This window comes from Tursiops truncatus, chromosome 2 (assembly GCF_011762595.2).
Source record: "Tursiops truncatus isolate mTurTru1 chromosome 2, mTurTru1.mat.Y, whole genome shotgun sequence".
NCBI classification, from domain to species: Eukaryota; Metazoa; Chordata; class Mammalia; order Artiodactyla; family Delphinidae; genus Tursiops; species Tursiops truncatus.
In genome coordinates this window covers 110,180,952-110,196,486 of record NC_047035.1, presented here as the reverse complement: position 1 = coordinate 110,196,486, position 15,535 = coordinate 110,180,952, and the positions used below count along the sequence as shown (strand labels likewise).

The 15,535-nt window shown below is 53.4% G+C and overlaps 1 protein-coding gene across 1 annotated transcript in view; it reads left to right on the top strand.

The window, feature by feature from the left end:
* The window catches only part of ITGA11 (integrin subunit alpha 11), a 124,697-nt gene that overhangs the window by 76,863 nt on the left and 32,299 nt on the right, over positions 1 to 15,535 (top strand). Inside the window, exons 8-12 of the mRNA XM_033851883.2 lie at positions 494 to 638; positions 1,014 to 1,179; positions 2,524 to 2,594; positions 11,903 to 12,047; positions 14,606 to 14,754. Coding sequence (XP_033707774.1) covers positions 494 to 638; positions 1,014 to 1,179; positions 2,524 to 2,594; positions 11,903 to 12,047; positions 14,606 to 14,754 — 676 coding nt within the window. The remainder of the gene's footprint in view (positions 1 to 493; positions 639 to 1,013; positions 1,180 to 2,523; positions 2,595 to 11,902; positions 12,048 to 14,605; positions 14,755 to 15,535) is intronic.

Sequence of the window (15,535 nt, the reverse complement as noted above, 5' to 3'; positions counted from 1 at the left end):
TGAGGGAAGTGGTTCTCAACTCCGATGTTCATTAGAACTTTTGAAAAATGCTGGTGCCCAGGCCACACTCCAGAAATTCTGATTTCATGAGTCCAGGTGGGGCCTGGGCATCCCTTTTTTTTTTTTAACTCCCCAGATGATTCTAATGTGTGGCTGGGTTTTTGAACCGTGGAATTAGGGCTTCTAAAGGTCTCCACCTGACCCTGAACTCCCCTCCCAGACCCACCCCGTCCCCCTGCTTCCCCAAAACAGCAAGATCAGGACTTGAGAGGGGCTTTTCAAAGTCACTCTTTAAAGACAAGCAGATTTAAGACGCATCTGAGCAGCTGGCGAACGAGTAGTTTGGGCATCTCAATCCAGCTTCTTTGGTTCGAGGTCCCAACACCGTGTAGGGTTGCCCAGGGGCTTAGCCCTGGCTTCGAGGCAGTAGGAGCGCCAGGCCTGCCCCATCCCCACCTTCCTCTGTGACCCTCCCCCTGTGCTTGGGTTCCAGCTCAGAGGCTTTCCAGAAGGGTGGAAGGAAAGGGGCCAAGAAGGTGATGATTGTCATCACGGATGGGGAGTCCCACGACAGCCCAGACCTGGAGGAGGTGATCCAGCAAAGCGAGAGGGACAACGTGACCAGATACGCTGTGGCCGTGAGTCCTGTCCTGCCTGTCCTGCCCCTGCCCACCCTCTAGAGGCTTCGCCATCAACCCCTTGGGGACTCTGGGGTGGGGGGTGGTTCTGGGCAGTGAACCAGCCATCCAGGCCCTCAGATGGGCCTCTCCTTGTTACACCTTCTCCTAAAGAGCGGTTGAGAATCTCCTTTCTGTCCTGCCCAGGTTTATCTGCAACAGCTGTGGGGTGTTTTTTCTCCATTGCCAGGGAGGTTCTGAAACCTCCGAAAACTAGAAAACACTCCCAAGCCCCAGAACCCTGTCTTAGAACAGGGTCCGAGTCTGGGGCCATGGGTGTGTGGGGAGGTCTGTGCCATGTCCCGGTTTGTCGCCCCTGCCCCTGTTCCCTGGCAGGTCCTGGGCTACTACAACCGCAGGGGGATCAATCCAGAAGCTTTTCTAAACGAAATCAAATACATCGCCAGTGACCCCGATGACAAGCACTTCTTCAACGTCACTGATGAGGCGGCCCTGAAGGACATTGTTGACGCCCTGGGGGACAGGATCTTCAGCTTGGAAGGTGAGCGCTGCTTCTCGAGAGGGGTCCAGGCTCCTGGGCTCACGGCTCCTGGGCTCACAGCAGGTGAAGCCCACAGAGCGAAATCCAGCCGCCCCCGCCCCCCGGGATGGGAGGGTTTAGCGAGAGTCCTCCCTTTGTGATGACCACTAACACTGGAGCGCTCCTGTGCTGGATGTGAGGCTCTGCACTTTCCAAACAGCCCCTCCTTTTACTGTGGAGGAAACTGCAGCTCGAAGGGACCAAATGACTTGCCAGAGCTCCGACAACTCAGGAAGGAATTGGGGTTTGAACGAGCATTGCCAGACTTAGCAAATATAAAATACAACATTTGTGGCCGACTTGTACTAAAAAACCATTAGTTGTTTGTCTGAAATTCGAATTTAACTGAGCGTCTCGTATTTTATCTGGCAACTCGAGTTGAGCCCAGCTGAGCCAGGCTCCACCGCCTGAAACGCTCGCCCCCCAAGTCCCACTGCTCCCACTCCACCTTTTTGCGGGGTTTCCTCAGATTGCCTCCCTCCTTAATAATTCAAACTCCAGTTTTGATTGGCGTGGGTCTCGTTTGCACCATATATTGCTGTAGAGGGGCCCTTGCCATATTGGGCTCTACCATATGGGAGGATTTTCAAAAGAGATAGAGGGCAGCATCCCAGAGCCCAAGCAGTCTGCTCTGCACTGGAAATGGCGAGCCACAGACACAGGGAAAGAGAAGAAAAGCCCTCATAACCCATGATAAAGGAATAGAAAGTATGAACCTGTTTGACCCTCACCTTAGAATTAAACGTCCAAATCAGTGAGTTTATTCTCGAAATGGTCGCCTTGCGTGACGAGAACATTGGCTCCAATGACACATCAGGAGGCCCTGTGCAGGGAGGACCTTTCAGCACGCATGGGATTCCTTTGCAAATCTGTGGTGGTGACAGGTCTTCCTCCTAAGGGTCAATTTGATATTTGGGAACCATCCAGAAGCATCTGGAACCAAATCTGGTGAACAGTAGGAATGAACAAAGTGGGAAATTCCATTTCTTGCCAACAATGCAGATTATTTCTTTCCGTGCACTTTTCTGGATCTTTCCCCTTCGTTGATATCCCTATAGTATGCGTGCCCTGTAATATAAATCGTTTCAAGTCCTTTTCAGCAGGGAGTGAGCTGCTAATAATAAACCTACACGGCCACCTGGAAGGTGCCTGCTGCTGGGGCAGATGAGCTGGTTCAGGCCCGGGGCCCCCTCTCACCTCCCTGCAAGTGCTTCCGGGTCACAGGTGCTGGGGACTGAGCTGCAGGCATGTCTGGTGCTAAGAAATCAGGTGCGGAGCTCACATCTTTCTGTCCCTCTGTTTCAGGCACCAACAAGAATGAAACCTCCTTCGGGCTGGAGATGTCACAGACGGGCTTTTCCTCTCACATAGTGGAGGTAAGGACGGGTTTAGAGCTGCCCTCCTGCCCTCTCACTCTTACCAGCTCTCTGGGTCATCCTCTCGCTGTTCTTGGGCTGTCTCTCATCCCCCTTTCTTGGGGTCTCTCTGCCTCTCGTCTTCTGTGGGTGGAAGAGGGATGTCAAGGTCATCAACTTATAATAAGCTGTCTCAAGCCCCCCCCCATGCCTGGGGACGTGTCCCACCAGGACCAAGGGTCCCATTCAGTCCATAGAACTTCATGCAAAAACTAGGTCAACATGGCGAAACCACTTGCCTGGGCTCTAATAGTGCCCTGCATGCCCCAGGTGGCCTGTGTGTGCAGGGGCACGGCCCTGCAACGATGTTGGGAGGGTGTCCAGATGTGCCAGGTGTGCTCTGGAAGGCAGCCCAGGTGGGCTTCTCTCTTTGCAGACTCAGCATCGTGTTGCAGAGGTCCCAAGCAGACATATGGTGTCACAAGGGTCATGTTCTGTCTGGGGCATGTGCTTCACCTGGTTCTGATTCTCAAGATGAGGCTGAAACCTCATAGGATTGCCAGAGGGGCAGAGGAGTCCATAGCTGCATGCTTTATAAGCTGTTTGGGGTTATAGCCCCGCCTGGGAGTACCATGCAGGGAAAGCCTGTGTTGTCAGTATCAGCACATGCCCCCGTGGCATGCTTTGGACAGACAGGTGTCCTGGGTTTGCGTGCATAAGCTCTGCCCAGGCTGGCCCCCATGGGAGTGGACTTGCGCCTCCTAATTTGCCAGAAAATGCCTATCAGTCCATCCCACTTATATATCACTTTCAGTAACCCACCGAATTCTCCCAACTCCTCTGTGAGGTGGACAGGGCAGGATTCCTTGTTCCCAGTTTCCAGATAAAGAAGCCAAGTCCCAGGAAGGTTGAGTGACCTGCTGAAGTGAGAGAAATATTAGTCTCATGCTCTCTCCCCAACAACGAGCAGCTGCTCCGTGAGAGCATTTGGAATCTAAGGGGGCCTCAGTCATAGATCTCAAGACGGAGGGAGGGGGACAGATGCACAGCAGACAGCAGGCAGATGGATGGAAACGCGACTCACACTCAGCATTTCCTGAGCTGCATCTGGACTGTCTCGTGCCTGCTTGAATACAGCAAAATATAAATATAACTGCCCTATATTGATAACAGTCATGTAATATGTGCCGAGCACTTTAATTTTTCCAGAAAATTTCTTGCCTCATTCATGCTCAGAAACAGCCCTGCAAAGTAGGCAGATGGTAATAGTTGTCCCATTTTAAGTGGTTATGTCAGCAAATCTTTTCACTGCCTTTTCTGTGCTGGGCCCTGTGCTGGATGCCAGGAGGTTCAGAGGTGAGAGCCCTGCCCTCAAGGAGCTCCCAGTCTGAGGGTAAGGGGCCGAGTCCCAGGAGGGATGAGGGCATCCATTTGTACAGGTCAGGCGGCCAGTCCTGTGCTCCAGCTGGACTAGCCCTGGTCTCCTGACTCTGGGGTCAGGGCTGATTGGAAAATGCAGCAAGGAAAATCAATTTCATTAAATCCAACAAGCATTTGTCAAATGCAACTAAGGTATCAAAAGGAAGCGGAAATTATTCTTGCCAAACAGGAGTCAGTTTGCAAACAATGCAGAACCGCAGTCCTGAGCTTGGTGAGTAAGGTAACAGAAACTACAGACTTCTCCTGGGTACAGGCATTCAACTTCAGGAGGCCCCCCCTATCCACGGAGCCCCTGTGGAGACCCCCTGCTCAATGGGGAACCACCTGGACTCATCTAACACTAATTAAAGCAACATGTGATCAGGATCTTACAGAAGGAAAGGTCCAGGCTAGGGGAGAGGAGTGTCAGGGAAGGATCGGGGGAGGCTGGCACTCGGGCAGGCCCCTGAGGACAAGGATTTCAGCAGCCATGGGTGGCAGCAAGCAGAAGAGAGGAAGCTGTGTGCACAGGCCTGGGGGAAGTCTGAGCACAGACGGGCTTGGGGAGCGGGTCTCAGAGCAGCCCTGATGTTGGGGACAGCCAGAGAGAGTGAATGTCCCACATCTCCATCTTCCATTCCGAGGTCATTTTTTGAGCATCTCCCCGTGTGCCCAGCTCTGTGCGAGGCACTGGGGATGTATTGGGTTGGCCAAAAAGGTCGTTCGGGTTTTTCCGTAACATCGTAGGGAAAAACCCGAACAAACTTTTTGGCCAACCCAATATATAGAGAGACGAAGGTAACATTTCAGCTGACAGCAGCTCACAGTCTAGTTAGGGAGAAAGACTCTTAAATGGTAAGTTCAGTCTCCTGCTTCTAATACTGTGATCTGTGTGTGCCCAGGAATCAGGGAACCTAAAGAGAAGGGAGGTTAAGACAAGCTTCAGGGATTCAGGGGAGTTCAGCTGAACCCTGACAGTGGCCCAAGCAGCAGAGTGTGTCAACAAGTTGAGTCCTTGCAGGATCAATGAGTTCCCCGGCTGCAGGGGAGAGACCAGGAGCTCAGAGCCCCAGCTTGTTATTGAGGTCAAGGTCATGTGCTGCCCTGTGCAGCTTCTTCCACGTGCTCAACTCTTGTTCTCTTCTCCTAATCAGAGAAACCAGGGTGCCTCTCCCCACCCTGTAGATACAGACCCCAGTTCTTCTATCACCCCATGTCTTGTTTTCAAGTGACAGACATCTGGAAGTTTTTATCTGGTAGGACTTTGAAAGAGACAGTGATTACATTTGAATCTGAGACTCTTCTATACTTTTTTTAAAAATTTTCTAAATGAAAAAAATCCTTCCAAATCCAAAGGAATTGTGCAATGATGGTGGGCTGTCTGGAGCTCTGACTGACCATTGGGTTGCTATTTTAGAGCACAGAGGTTTTTCAGTTCCAGGCTGCTGATGCCGTCATAATTGGCCACAGGGGCTTCCCTGGTGGCGCAGTGGTTAAGAATCCGCCTGCCAATGCAGGGGGCACGGGTTCGAGCCCCAGTCCGGGAAGATCCCACATGCTGCGGAGCAACTAAGCCCGTGTGCCACAACTACTGAGCCTGTGCTCTAGAGCCCGTGAGCCACAACTGCTGAGCCCACGTGCCACAACTACTGAAGCCCGCATGCCTAGAGTCCGTGTTCCACAACGAGAAGCCACCGCAATGAGAAGCCCGTGTACCGCAATGAAAAGTAGCCCCCGCTCGCCACAACTAGAGAAAGCCTGTGCACAGCAACAAAGACCCAACGCAGCCAAAAATTAATAAATAAATAAATTTATTTTAAAAATAAAATAAAATAATTGGCCACAGCTGTCCTGTCCCTCGGAGTCCAACCCTGCAGCTCTCAGGGTCAGTCGGACCTCTCTGGGAAATGGAGACAGGAAGGTCTGGCCTTTCAGCTTTGCCCAGAACTGGTCCTGAGCCCGAGTGGGTCCATCTCCTGTGTGAACCCCTGGGCTCCATCTCCCCTGGAAATGCTCCACAGACAGCCTCAGGCAGCTGTTTCCTACAAATATGCTGAAAGGGTTTTCAACTGCCCTGGGCCGGTTGAGCTCTGTCAGAAGGAAAGATCCCTAGTCCCAGGGGAAGGACCCAGTAGAATGTTCACAAATGGCAGAGGAAAGGCCCAGGGTCTGATAACCTGGTCTGCTGCCATCTTACCTAGCAATGAAAGAAGCCTTCAAGTTAGGAAGGGTGAAAGCAACAAGAGGAAGGAAGGACCAGAGCCCAGGTTAGGAGAGGAGGCCCCAAGACCTTCCCTGGCCTCCGGATGCACTAAAGCTCCAGGCCACAGGCATTGCATTCCAGGCTGATGGCCAAAGTTCAGAGCTGCTGGGAAAACCCAGGGACCTGGAGCCCCAGGAAACTCTAGTCCTGATTAGCAAAAAGGGGAAAGAGAATATTCCAGAAATTACCTTCAGGAAAATTAGCTATGGATCCCTGGCCACATTTCAGAATGGATTTGTAAGCCAATGGTTCCATTAGCATTTGGAAATGAATGCAAAGGCCGCTAAGTGCCGGCTGCTTGCTGAGGTGATGAACTCCCTGTGAAGCTGGGTAACCAAGAAAAAGCTGCATGAATCTGCCAGAAAGCTTGCAGAAGGGATCCATACCTCTAAGTCTGTCATCCCCATGGGCCACAAGGTGTGAAGGAAGGAAGAGGACCATATATAATTGATGCCTGTGGTGATGGATGGAGCTGCAGGGGAGCCCCCTTCCGTGATGGACTCTCCTACACTGCACTCCATAAATCTCCCCAACACCAAAATTTTACAGAAGGAAGCAGTTTTATTAGGGTGGGTCTTGTCTACACAAAAGACTTGACCACTCACCCAAGATGGGAACAGATGATTTTTCCTTTAAACTACACACTGATGGTCCGGCAGGCCCGGCCCCAGTTACATTTGAAACAAGCCAAGGGGACGGGTTGGGGGTGAGTCTTATTCCCAGACCAACAGCCCCAGCCACCCGCTGCCTCTTCAGCCTGTGCCCTTTTCAGCAGCCCTCCTGGGGCTGTGGACTGGCTATTATGTAAGGTTCTCAGCTGTTGAAGCCTTAAAGTTGCCATCTCTCCTAAGAGTTTTGCATTTGAATTCGCTTTGCAGATCTGATTCAATCAAAAATAAAAGAAACTCATCCATAATGGTGAAATGAGGGGTTGACACCTAAAGGCTGTAAAGCCCTTCTGAGTCCTCTTAGCCCTAGGCGGTGGACTCTTGCCTCTGCCAGCTCTGGGGCAGGCAGTCAGGGCTGCCCCCATATGAGGCCAGGACATGGTAGCCGAAGTCTGCCACCATGCTGGTCTGGATTGTTTACAAGTTGACTCCTGGTGGCAGGAATCATTTCTGGTTCATTGAGGTCCTCCGAAGCCCAGCCCCATGTCCTCAGGCTGTGCCCTGGTGCCCAGCGCCTCACTCCTGGGCCTTGTTCCAGGACCTCTGAGTAGAAATAACCCACCCTCTGATCTGGAATGAGTAGTCAAGTAACAGCGTGCCCTTTGCTCCCCACACCCGCTTCTCGACGCCCCCTCCTCGTGCCCTGACCACTGTCTTCCAGCACCACGAATGGTGCAGGACCCCTCTCCACAGAAACGTTGCAGGCCTGTTTCTGAGTCTTTCCTGCCCAACCTCATCTAAGCCTCCGGGCACTCATCCCTTCCTCAGGCTCCACTTGAGGCTTGTTGGAAACATCTTCTACTGAGAGAATCTGAGCAGCTAGTTAAAGCATAACCCACCCTCTTAATGATGCATGTGCCTTAGAAGGGGCTCTTGGGAACAGAGTCCTGCCCGCCCCGTGGCCACTCTGGTGATGGACATGCAGGCAAGGGAGGCTGGGGGAGGAGGCCAGCCCTCGGTGCCCTCTAGGTGGTCTCCCTGTGAACAGAACCACCAGGGGCCACCTCCACCTGCCTCCACAGTCCTGCCTCTCCAATGCCAAGAACTACTAGCATCTGGTGTTCTCATTCCATTACTACCAGGCCGGAGGAAAGCACTGCCTGGCCGTGTGGCCTCAGACAGATCATTTAACCTCTGTGAACCTCAGTCTTTGAGCAGATGTCTGAAAAGTATGTGTGGAATTGAATCTTGAGGCTTGGAATTGGAAGTGTGCATTTCGAGACTTCCTAATAAGTCAAGTAAGGTTTTCTTAAAATCCTTTCCTAACTCCACCATGCACCCACCCACCCCCTCGGCTGGTCACCCCCCTCCAGTGGGTCCTCAGAATAAGTCGTCCTTGCCTCTATCAGATCATTCCTCACAGGCGGCTGTACTGACTCATATGTAGGTCCAACGCGACTGTGAGATCTGATTCTTTGACTCCTGCCTCCCTGGAAGCGCTTTATGGGTGAATTAATGAATGAGAAGAACTACTATGTACCCAGTCCTTATTGGCTGCCAGGTGCCCTGCCAAGGATTCAAAATGCTAGCTCTCACCACAAAACTATTTACAGCTGAGGACCCTTAGGCTAGGCGAGAGTGAGGAACTTTCCCAAGGTCACACAGCTAGAAGTTTTGGAGCTAAGTGGAACTCAGGAACGTCTGACACCAGAGATCATGCTCTAACCCCCAGGCCAGGGATTCTCAACCTCTCGACCCCCTGGGCTGGTTACTTCTTTGCTGCGGGGCTGTCCTGCCTCTACCCACCAGAGGCCATAGTAACCTCAACACCACCCCCAGCTGGGACAGCCAGAGCTGTTTGCAGGCACCGCTAAATACTGCCTGGAGGGCTAAACCACCCCCAGCTGGGAAGCACTGCTTCCTGTGCTGGGGATGTGACCCGACCCTGGCTGGGGACAGGGACTAGCTGGAACATGGAGTTTGGGGAGATATGGCCACACACCAGGGAGCACTCAGCTCAGCTGGGAAGGTAACACTGCTGCAGGGCTGGTCAGAGGGCAGCTGAGAGCTGAGCTGGCAGGATCTGATGGGGAGTGCCAGGCTCAGGCAAATACAGGTACAGGTCGTCCTCAGGGAGGGCACAGACTTGGCCTTCGACCTCCTGAGGGCCACCAAGCTTGTGTCCTCATTTCTTCACAGAGCACCAGGAAAGTCAGCTGGTGCCAAGAGTCCATCTGTGCAAGGCCACCCAGCTACACCCTGGTAATATCTGGTGGGGGCCCCAGAGGCCTCATAGGAAAGGAGGTCGTAAGTCAGGAAGCCGGTGCCAGGCCTGGGGCATGGGACACGGCTCTTCCCCAGATGCCCTGCTGTTTGTTTTCCAGCTTGGCTTGTATGCCTGGCTTCTTCTGTCAAAGCTTTTGTCCTTTTTTTCAGCTCCACCCTTCCAGATTTTTTCCCAACTCAAAATGTCTGGGCTCCCCCAACTGGAAAAAGATTGTGACAACCTGAGGTTTGCCTTGGTGGCCGTGGCTTGCCCTCTCAGCCCGCCCACTCCTCAGTGCGCCCTCTCCACGCACAGCAGGGCCCCCAGGAGACCCTTCTCAGGAAATGGCCTCCCACTAGAGCGCAGGCCTAGAGTCACTGCCGGGTAGAATGGCACAAGGTGAGAGCCTGGGACCCTCACCCTTGTCCAGTGCTGTCAAATGCAGAAATCCCGATGGAATTCCCCAGCCCCACATGTGGTGAGTCAGCATGAGGTCTCCCCAGCTGAATCCCAGGCACCCAGGTTGAGCCAGCCCTTCTCAGTACATTGCAAAGGCTTCCGGTCATCTACAAAGCCAGACATTCATCTTCAAAGGCCTCCCCGTGAAGCAGAGACTGGTCTGCTGTTGCATCAGAAGCAGAATCTAGGGGCTTCTGGCGAAGCAGATAGTCATTTTCTCCTCTGACCAACCCCATCCCAGCCCTGCTTCTGACTTGCTGTGTGACCTTGGGCAACTCCCTTTCCCTCTCTGAACCTCGGGTGCTCATTAGTGCAGATAATGAATATCTGTCCCACTTGTCTCTCATAAATGAGTGACTGGATGGGAAAGGGTCCCTCAAAGAATGGAGCACACCCCAAGTGCAAGGAATGTTGGCGCGAGTCCCTGAGGCCCTGGCCCGGATCCTGGACCCCGCAGATTGTCAGACTCTCCCAGGCTGAGGCACACAGAGTGGGAGGGAGAAAGCTAATGAGAAAGTGAGACTTTAAACACGACCCAGCACATCGGACTCACCCAAGAGCAGCTTATTTATAGCTGTAAAAACATTCTGTCTGAACAGTCAGTTCTACCTCTAGAATATTAGGACTTTTTAAATCCTTATATATGATCAACTTTACTCTTTAAAGTGACACCTTGGAAATGAGAAAAGGAAGCTTAGCTTATTATGGTTCACAATCTTGCCCTCTCCACTGCCAGTAATGAAATAGTGCCTGGGGATTCCGCCTGTGTGTTTAGTTATGGCTCTGATTGTCCCAAGGCCAGAGTCACATTTTTCTATTGTCACCATTGCTTTGGGGGCAAGGAGAAACTGAGTGCCTTGGACCACAAGTGGTGGGGAAACCGCAAATCCCACCGACCAGCTGGGTTGAAGGAGGGCTCAGTGGGAGAGAGGTGACCTCACCAGCTTGTGCTTTAACAGCCCAAAGCTGGGAGGCAAAGCTGGATGCCCCTGGCACATGATCACCAAGGTGACCCAGGAAGGAAGCCCCTCCCTGCTTCCACGCCCCCTCCTCAGCCCTTCATTGTCCCTAGTCACTTCTCTTCCTCTTCTGAGTGCTTGCTGTTTGTCTTCCTATACCCACTAGTTATGTGGATGGTTTGGGGGGGTGGGGGTGGGGATAGGGTGCAGGGGAAACCCAGGGAGTGAGTGGACCCAGTCCTTGGAAATGACCCTGGAGGCTTCCCCTCAAGGAGCCAGAGCTCTCTATCTTCCTGCCCAGGCATCGTAGCATCCTCTTACCCTGCCACTAAAGACCAGCTCCTGTCCTTGGAGTGCTGGCTGTCACAAATGTGGACCTGGCTTATCTGTCTAGCCTCATATTGAGCCACCTTGCCCTCTTACTCAAGGCTCCAGCCCCATCAAACAGCTTTCAGTTCCTCAAGCCAAAGGCTCTGAACTCTCTCCAGCCTCAGGACATTTGCACAATGCTGTAGGTTTGGTGGCAGGACCTCTGGAGCTTTTGCTGTCTGCCTAAACTTGTCCAAACACACAAATCACAGAATGAAGACTTACGTCATAATAGTTTTCCATTTTCTTAGTTAAGATGAAGCAACCATTTCCGAGAAGGTAGAAGTATGTGATGTTTGTATTAAATTAAACTTAAATATCGCTAAAAAGAAATAAGTAAATCCCATCCCTCCGGGTGTCGGGGTAAGCATCACTTGCTCAAAACGCTTTTCCTGAGCCCCCTCCCAATCTAAATTCAACCTCACCATGACTTTTATCATATCCCTCATTGTGTGGCATTTACCACAGTTTGCAAGTATTATGTTTATTTGTATATTTATTTAGTATCTGTGAGCTCTGTGAGGGCAGGAACAGTATCCCCAGCACCAAGCAAGTGTCTGACACAAGATAGACACACAGGGGCTTTTTACTGAAGAAATGAAGAAGCAGGATTTACACACTCAGGAAAGCAACTCAGACACTACAAAGAAATGGGAAGGAGGAAAAGCATAGGGACACCACTTAAAGGAGTGTCAGAAGGAAGGGATGGCGACAAGAGATTTCCTAGAGGGGTTCTGAAGCCCAAAATGGAATGGAGCTTTGGTCCTGGATTTGGAGTTTGTTTCTAGAACATTCCTTCAAAGTTCCTAGGCACCTTCAAAAGCCAAGAATCCTGGCTGGAAGTTGAGCTATTAAATAACAAACCCAGGAGAAGGTGCCAGAGGGGACGGGCAGATGGATGCTTCGTGGTTGCGGCTGTGGTGCAGCTTCCCGGCGAGGGGCACCTGGGGGACACGAGCTGATGTGCATCCCCTTCCCAATGTCAGGACGGGATTCTGCTGGGAGCCGTTGGTGCCTATGACTGGAATGGAGCTGTGCTAAAGGAAACCAGCGGCGGGAAGGTCATTCCTCTCCGAGAGTCCTACCTGAAGGAGTTCCCCGAGGAGCTCAAGAACCACGGCGCGTACCTGGGTAAGAGCCGGAGCTGAAGGGTGGCTGGCGGGCGGTGGGCGAGGAGGGGACCTGAGGGATCCAGAACCTGCCCACACCTGAGGCCAGGGGCCTGGCTGTGCATATTCTGTGCTGACTCAGGCACAGTCAGGGGCCATTGCCTCTCCAGCCTGGCATCCACCACGTCCAGCGCCATACCTGGCACGTCACAAGCTCTCGATAAGCAGGCGGAATAAATGACAAGCAATGCACCCCAACCTGAAATGTGTTTCGGTTGATGCTTCTAGACTCTAGGGCAGCTGTTGTTGTGTTTTCAGGTTGGAGTGCAGGAAGCCTGTCTCCCCAAGGCAAAATGCAAGTCGAGAATGTGTTAAGGTTTACAATCAAGGCAGAAGTCAGTTCCCATTAAGTACCTTAGAGTGGTCATAAAAAGAAAAGCATGAATCGTTGACCTGATGGTGATAGGTCCCAGCTGTGAGACCTTTACCTGACAGATCCCAGTCACCTCTAGCTCTGCAGGAGCAGGGCCTCCAGCATCCATGCTGAGGCCCTTCTGCCATGGCCTTTCTGAAAGGGCTGAACCAGAACGAAGGGAGCAGGGGGCGAATGCCCAGGGCTCCCGTTGTCTGTGAGTCCTTCTGGGTTTCTGAACGGAACCCACCAGCTGTGAAGTTACTCATCACTAATGCAGCCTCGGACTCCACTTCTCTGTGAACTTGGGCCATCCAGAGTTGGCAGTGGGTCTCTCTGCGGTGGGAAGGTCACTCCTCCCAGAAGATCCTGGGGGCGCAGAGCCAGGATGAAGGGCCTTCATGAGGCCCAACTGTCTCGCCTTAACTATAGTCACCACCTTGGGTGTGAGTCCTGAGGGAGTGCCTTTCTCTTCTTCCTCTTTCCTCTGGGGGTTCGTCCAGTGAGGGCACTGTCTGGGGTCTCTGGAAGATTCCTCCCGATGTGCCCCAGGGGAGAGGGGGAGTTTGGGGAAGGAGACAGGCCGGCCAGGCTCTCCGCCTCCACACTGGGGAAGCTTATGGACTTCGGGCCACGGGTCCTCCTGTCAGCCCTTCAGGGAGGCTGTCCAGCTTTCGGGGGGGCCCCGCCTGCTGGTCAGGGAGCCACATGGGAACTGAAACCACTGCCAGCAGACGGCTGGGAAGCAGGAAGCTCTCTCTCAGCACAGCTTGGAGCTTTGAGAGTCAGCCCACGCCTGCCCCCAGGACACTCAGCCCCCAAGACCTTCCCACCACCACTGTCCCTCCTTCTGAGGAAGCCCAAATGCCCAGGGCCAACTGAGAACATTTCCAGTAGTGCCACTGAGCGCTCAACTCAGAAGAAACCTTTGCTGCGCACCACAAGCCTAACCCCGCCCTACCCTCAATACACGGCCACGTTAGCCACCCGCCATGGGATATCTTGGTCTCACCTACCTTTCAAGCTCCACTTCCCAGCATACATTTCCAAGAGTCAAACACGGTGTGTCTGGAACCAGAGTAGCCCACCCTACTGCACCCACCCTCCCGGCCACTGCCTCGGCTCCTCTGTGCATCCCGCGGCCAGACTGGAAGCAACCGGTGACCCGAGAGACAGTGTTACCCACAAACACACAGGCGCACGCACGTGCATGGGCGCGAGTGCACACACAGACACACACGCACACACACGCAGGCATGCACACATGGCAGAAGGAGACATGCATCCCCCAGAAACTGCCCAGGAACTGCCAACAAGGCCTGACACCCATTTAAAAACTGGGATCCGTGATCCAGTTGCCTGGCAGAAAGTGGGACTCTCAGCTTTGCACACCTTCTGGGGCCCCACTTTCAGGAGAGCTGCCTGAAGATGCTGCACAGTCACTCCCCAAACCTGGGCGCTCGACTGGAAAGTCACAGTGATCAGGCACAGATCCTAAGGACACAGATTGGTGGCCTTTCCCAAAGAGCCTCTGGGTTTCCATCTCTTTCTCTTTTGAGTGCACTGAAAGAAGCCTAGTCACTCCCTCTTTTGAGTTTGCAAAGCTTTGGGGCTGCAGGAGTCCCTGAGACTCCACCTAAATGCCCCGAGCGGAGCAGTTCCTCGCCTCTGCACAGCCAGCTCTTCAGTTTTTGGTGGACCACTTAGCAGGGGGTTCCAGTAATGGAGAGGACACTGATTGATCCCCAGAGAGACTATTGGCGGGGATCAAAAACAAAGCCTGCCCAGTATAAAAAGAAATGTGGCTAGGGTTTGCCTTTCTCTTGCCTCGCTGTTCCATCATGCACTCACCTGTGAGGCAGGTGAAGCATGGGATGTGCGTGTTCCAGGTCAGCAATGCCTATTAGTGGCCCCACCTGGCTTCCTCGATGCCTTCAAGCAGAGGGTGGGCGCAGTGAGTTCTCCCCACCCTTCACCGGCCCTGCCTCTTCCAGGCCTCCTCAGCTGCGCCTGGGAACTACCGCCCTGTGGTATCACATCTGCTCGGCCTGGTCTGAATGCTCTCCGTTCAGCGGCCAGTCCTGTGGCACAGCTGAGCCACACACACGGCCCTGGTGAGGTCTGCCAGGCCACAGGGCCAGAGACCAGCCTGTTTTCTCCCATGGCAGGATACACAGTCACATCGGTCGTGTCCTCCAGGCAGGGGCGGGTGTATGTGGCCGGAGCCCCCCGGTTCAACCACACAGGCAAAGTCATCCTGTTCACTATGCACAACAACCGAAGTCTCACCATCCACCAGGCCCTGCAGGGCGAGCAGGTAACGCAGGGGAGGCTGGGGGCAGGGCAGACGGGTGGGACTGCAGCTCAGCTCTTCCCTCTCAGGACTGTCCCCAGACCCACAAACGTCCTTCCTGGTTGGGGGCATATGCCTCCGTCACCACCCGCCTTACACACCCGCCTTAGAGCTGATGCTCCTTCCCCAGGAAGCCAGGCCTGGTCCCTGCCACAGCAAGAGAACCCAGGAGAATTTGCTAGCCCGCACTTCATGGAGCCCTCGTCTCTGGTGCCTTGGCCCGACCTCTGCCCCCAACTACCAGTCTCTTTCTGGTCATGTCTAGAGTTCAGGGCCAGAGGCAGCATCCAGGCTATAGCCTCCCAGCTTGGGCTGCCAGGGCCCGTAGACATCCTGAAGGGGCACTCGTGTTCCTCAAGCCACCTTGGCGCTACCAGAAGTGAGAGGAGTCCTGCCTCCACCCATAGCACGGCCCCACGGGTTCACCAAGATGCCAGCTTCTTTCCTTTCCCGGAATGGGCACAATGCAGAACTGTACGGCTGCCAGTGTCACCGCCCCGGATGTGGTGGGCAACCAGGCTGTGCTGCTAAGAGTCTTGTGTTGGATGGTCATGAATGCAAGCTGGAAAGCTATGATAAGAGGCAATGATGGTGAAAAGATCAGAAAACAGGGTTCTGATCCAAGTCATTTCAATAGCCCAGGAAAACTGTGGTCCTGAGAAGCAACATAGCTTTTCCAAGGTTATAGGGTAGATTCACAGCTGGGTCAAGTTCAGAATCCAGGACTCCTGGTGGGGCTGTCTAC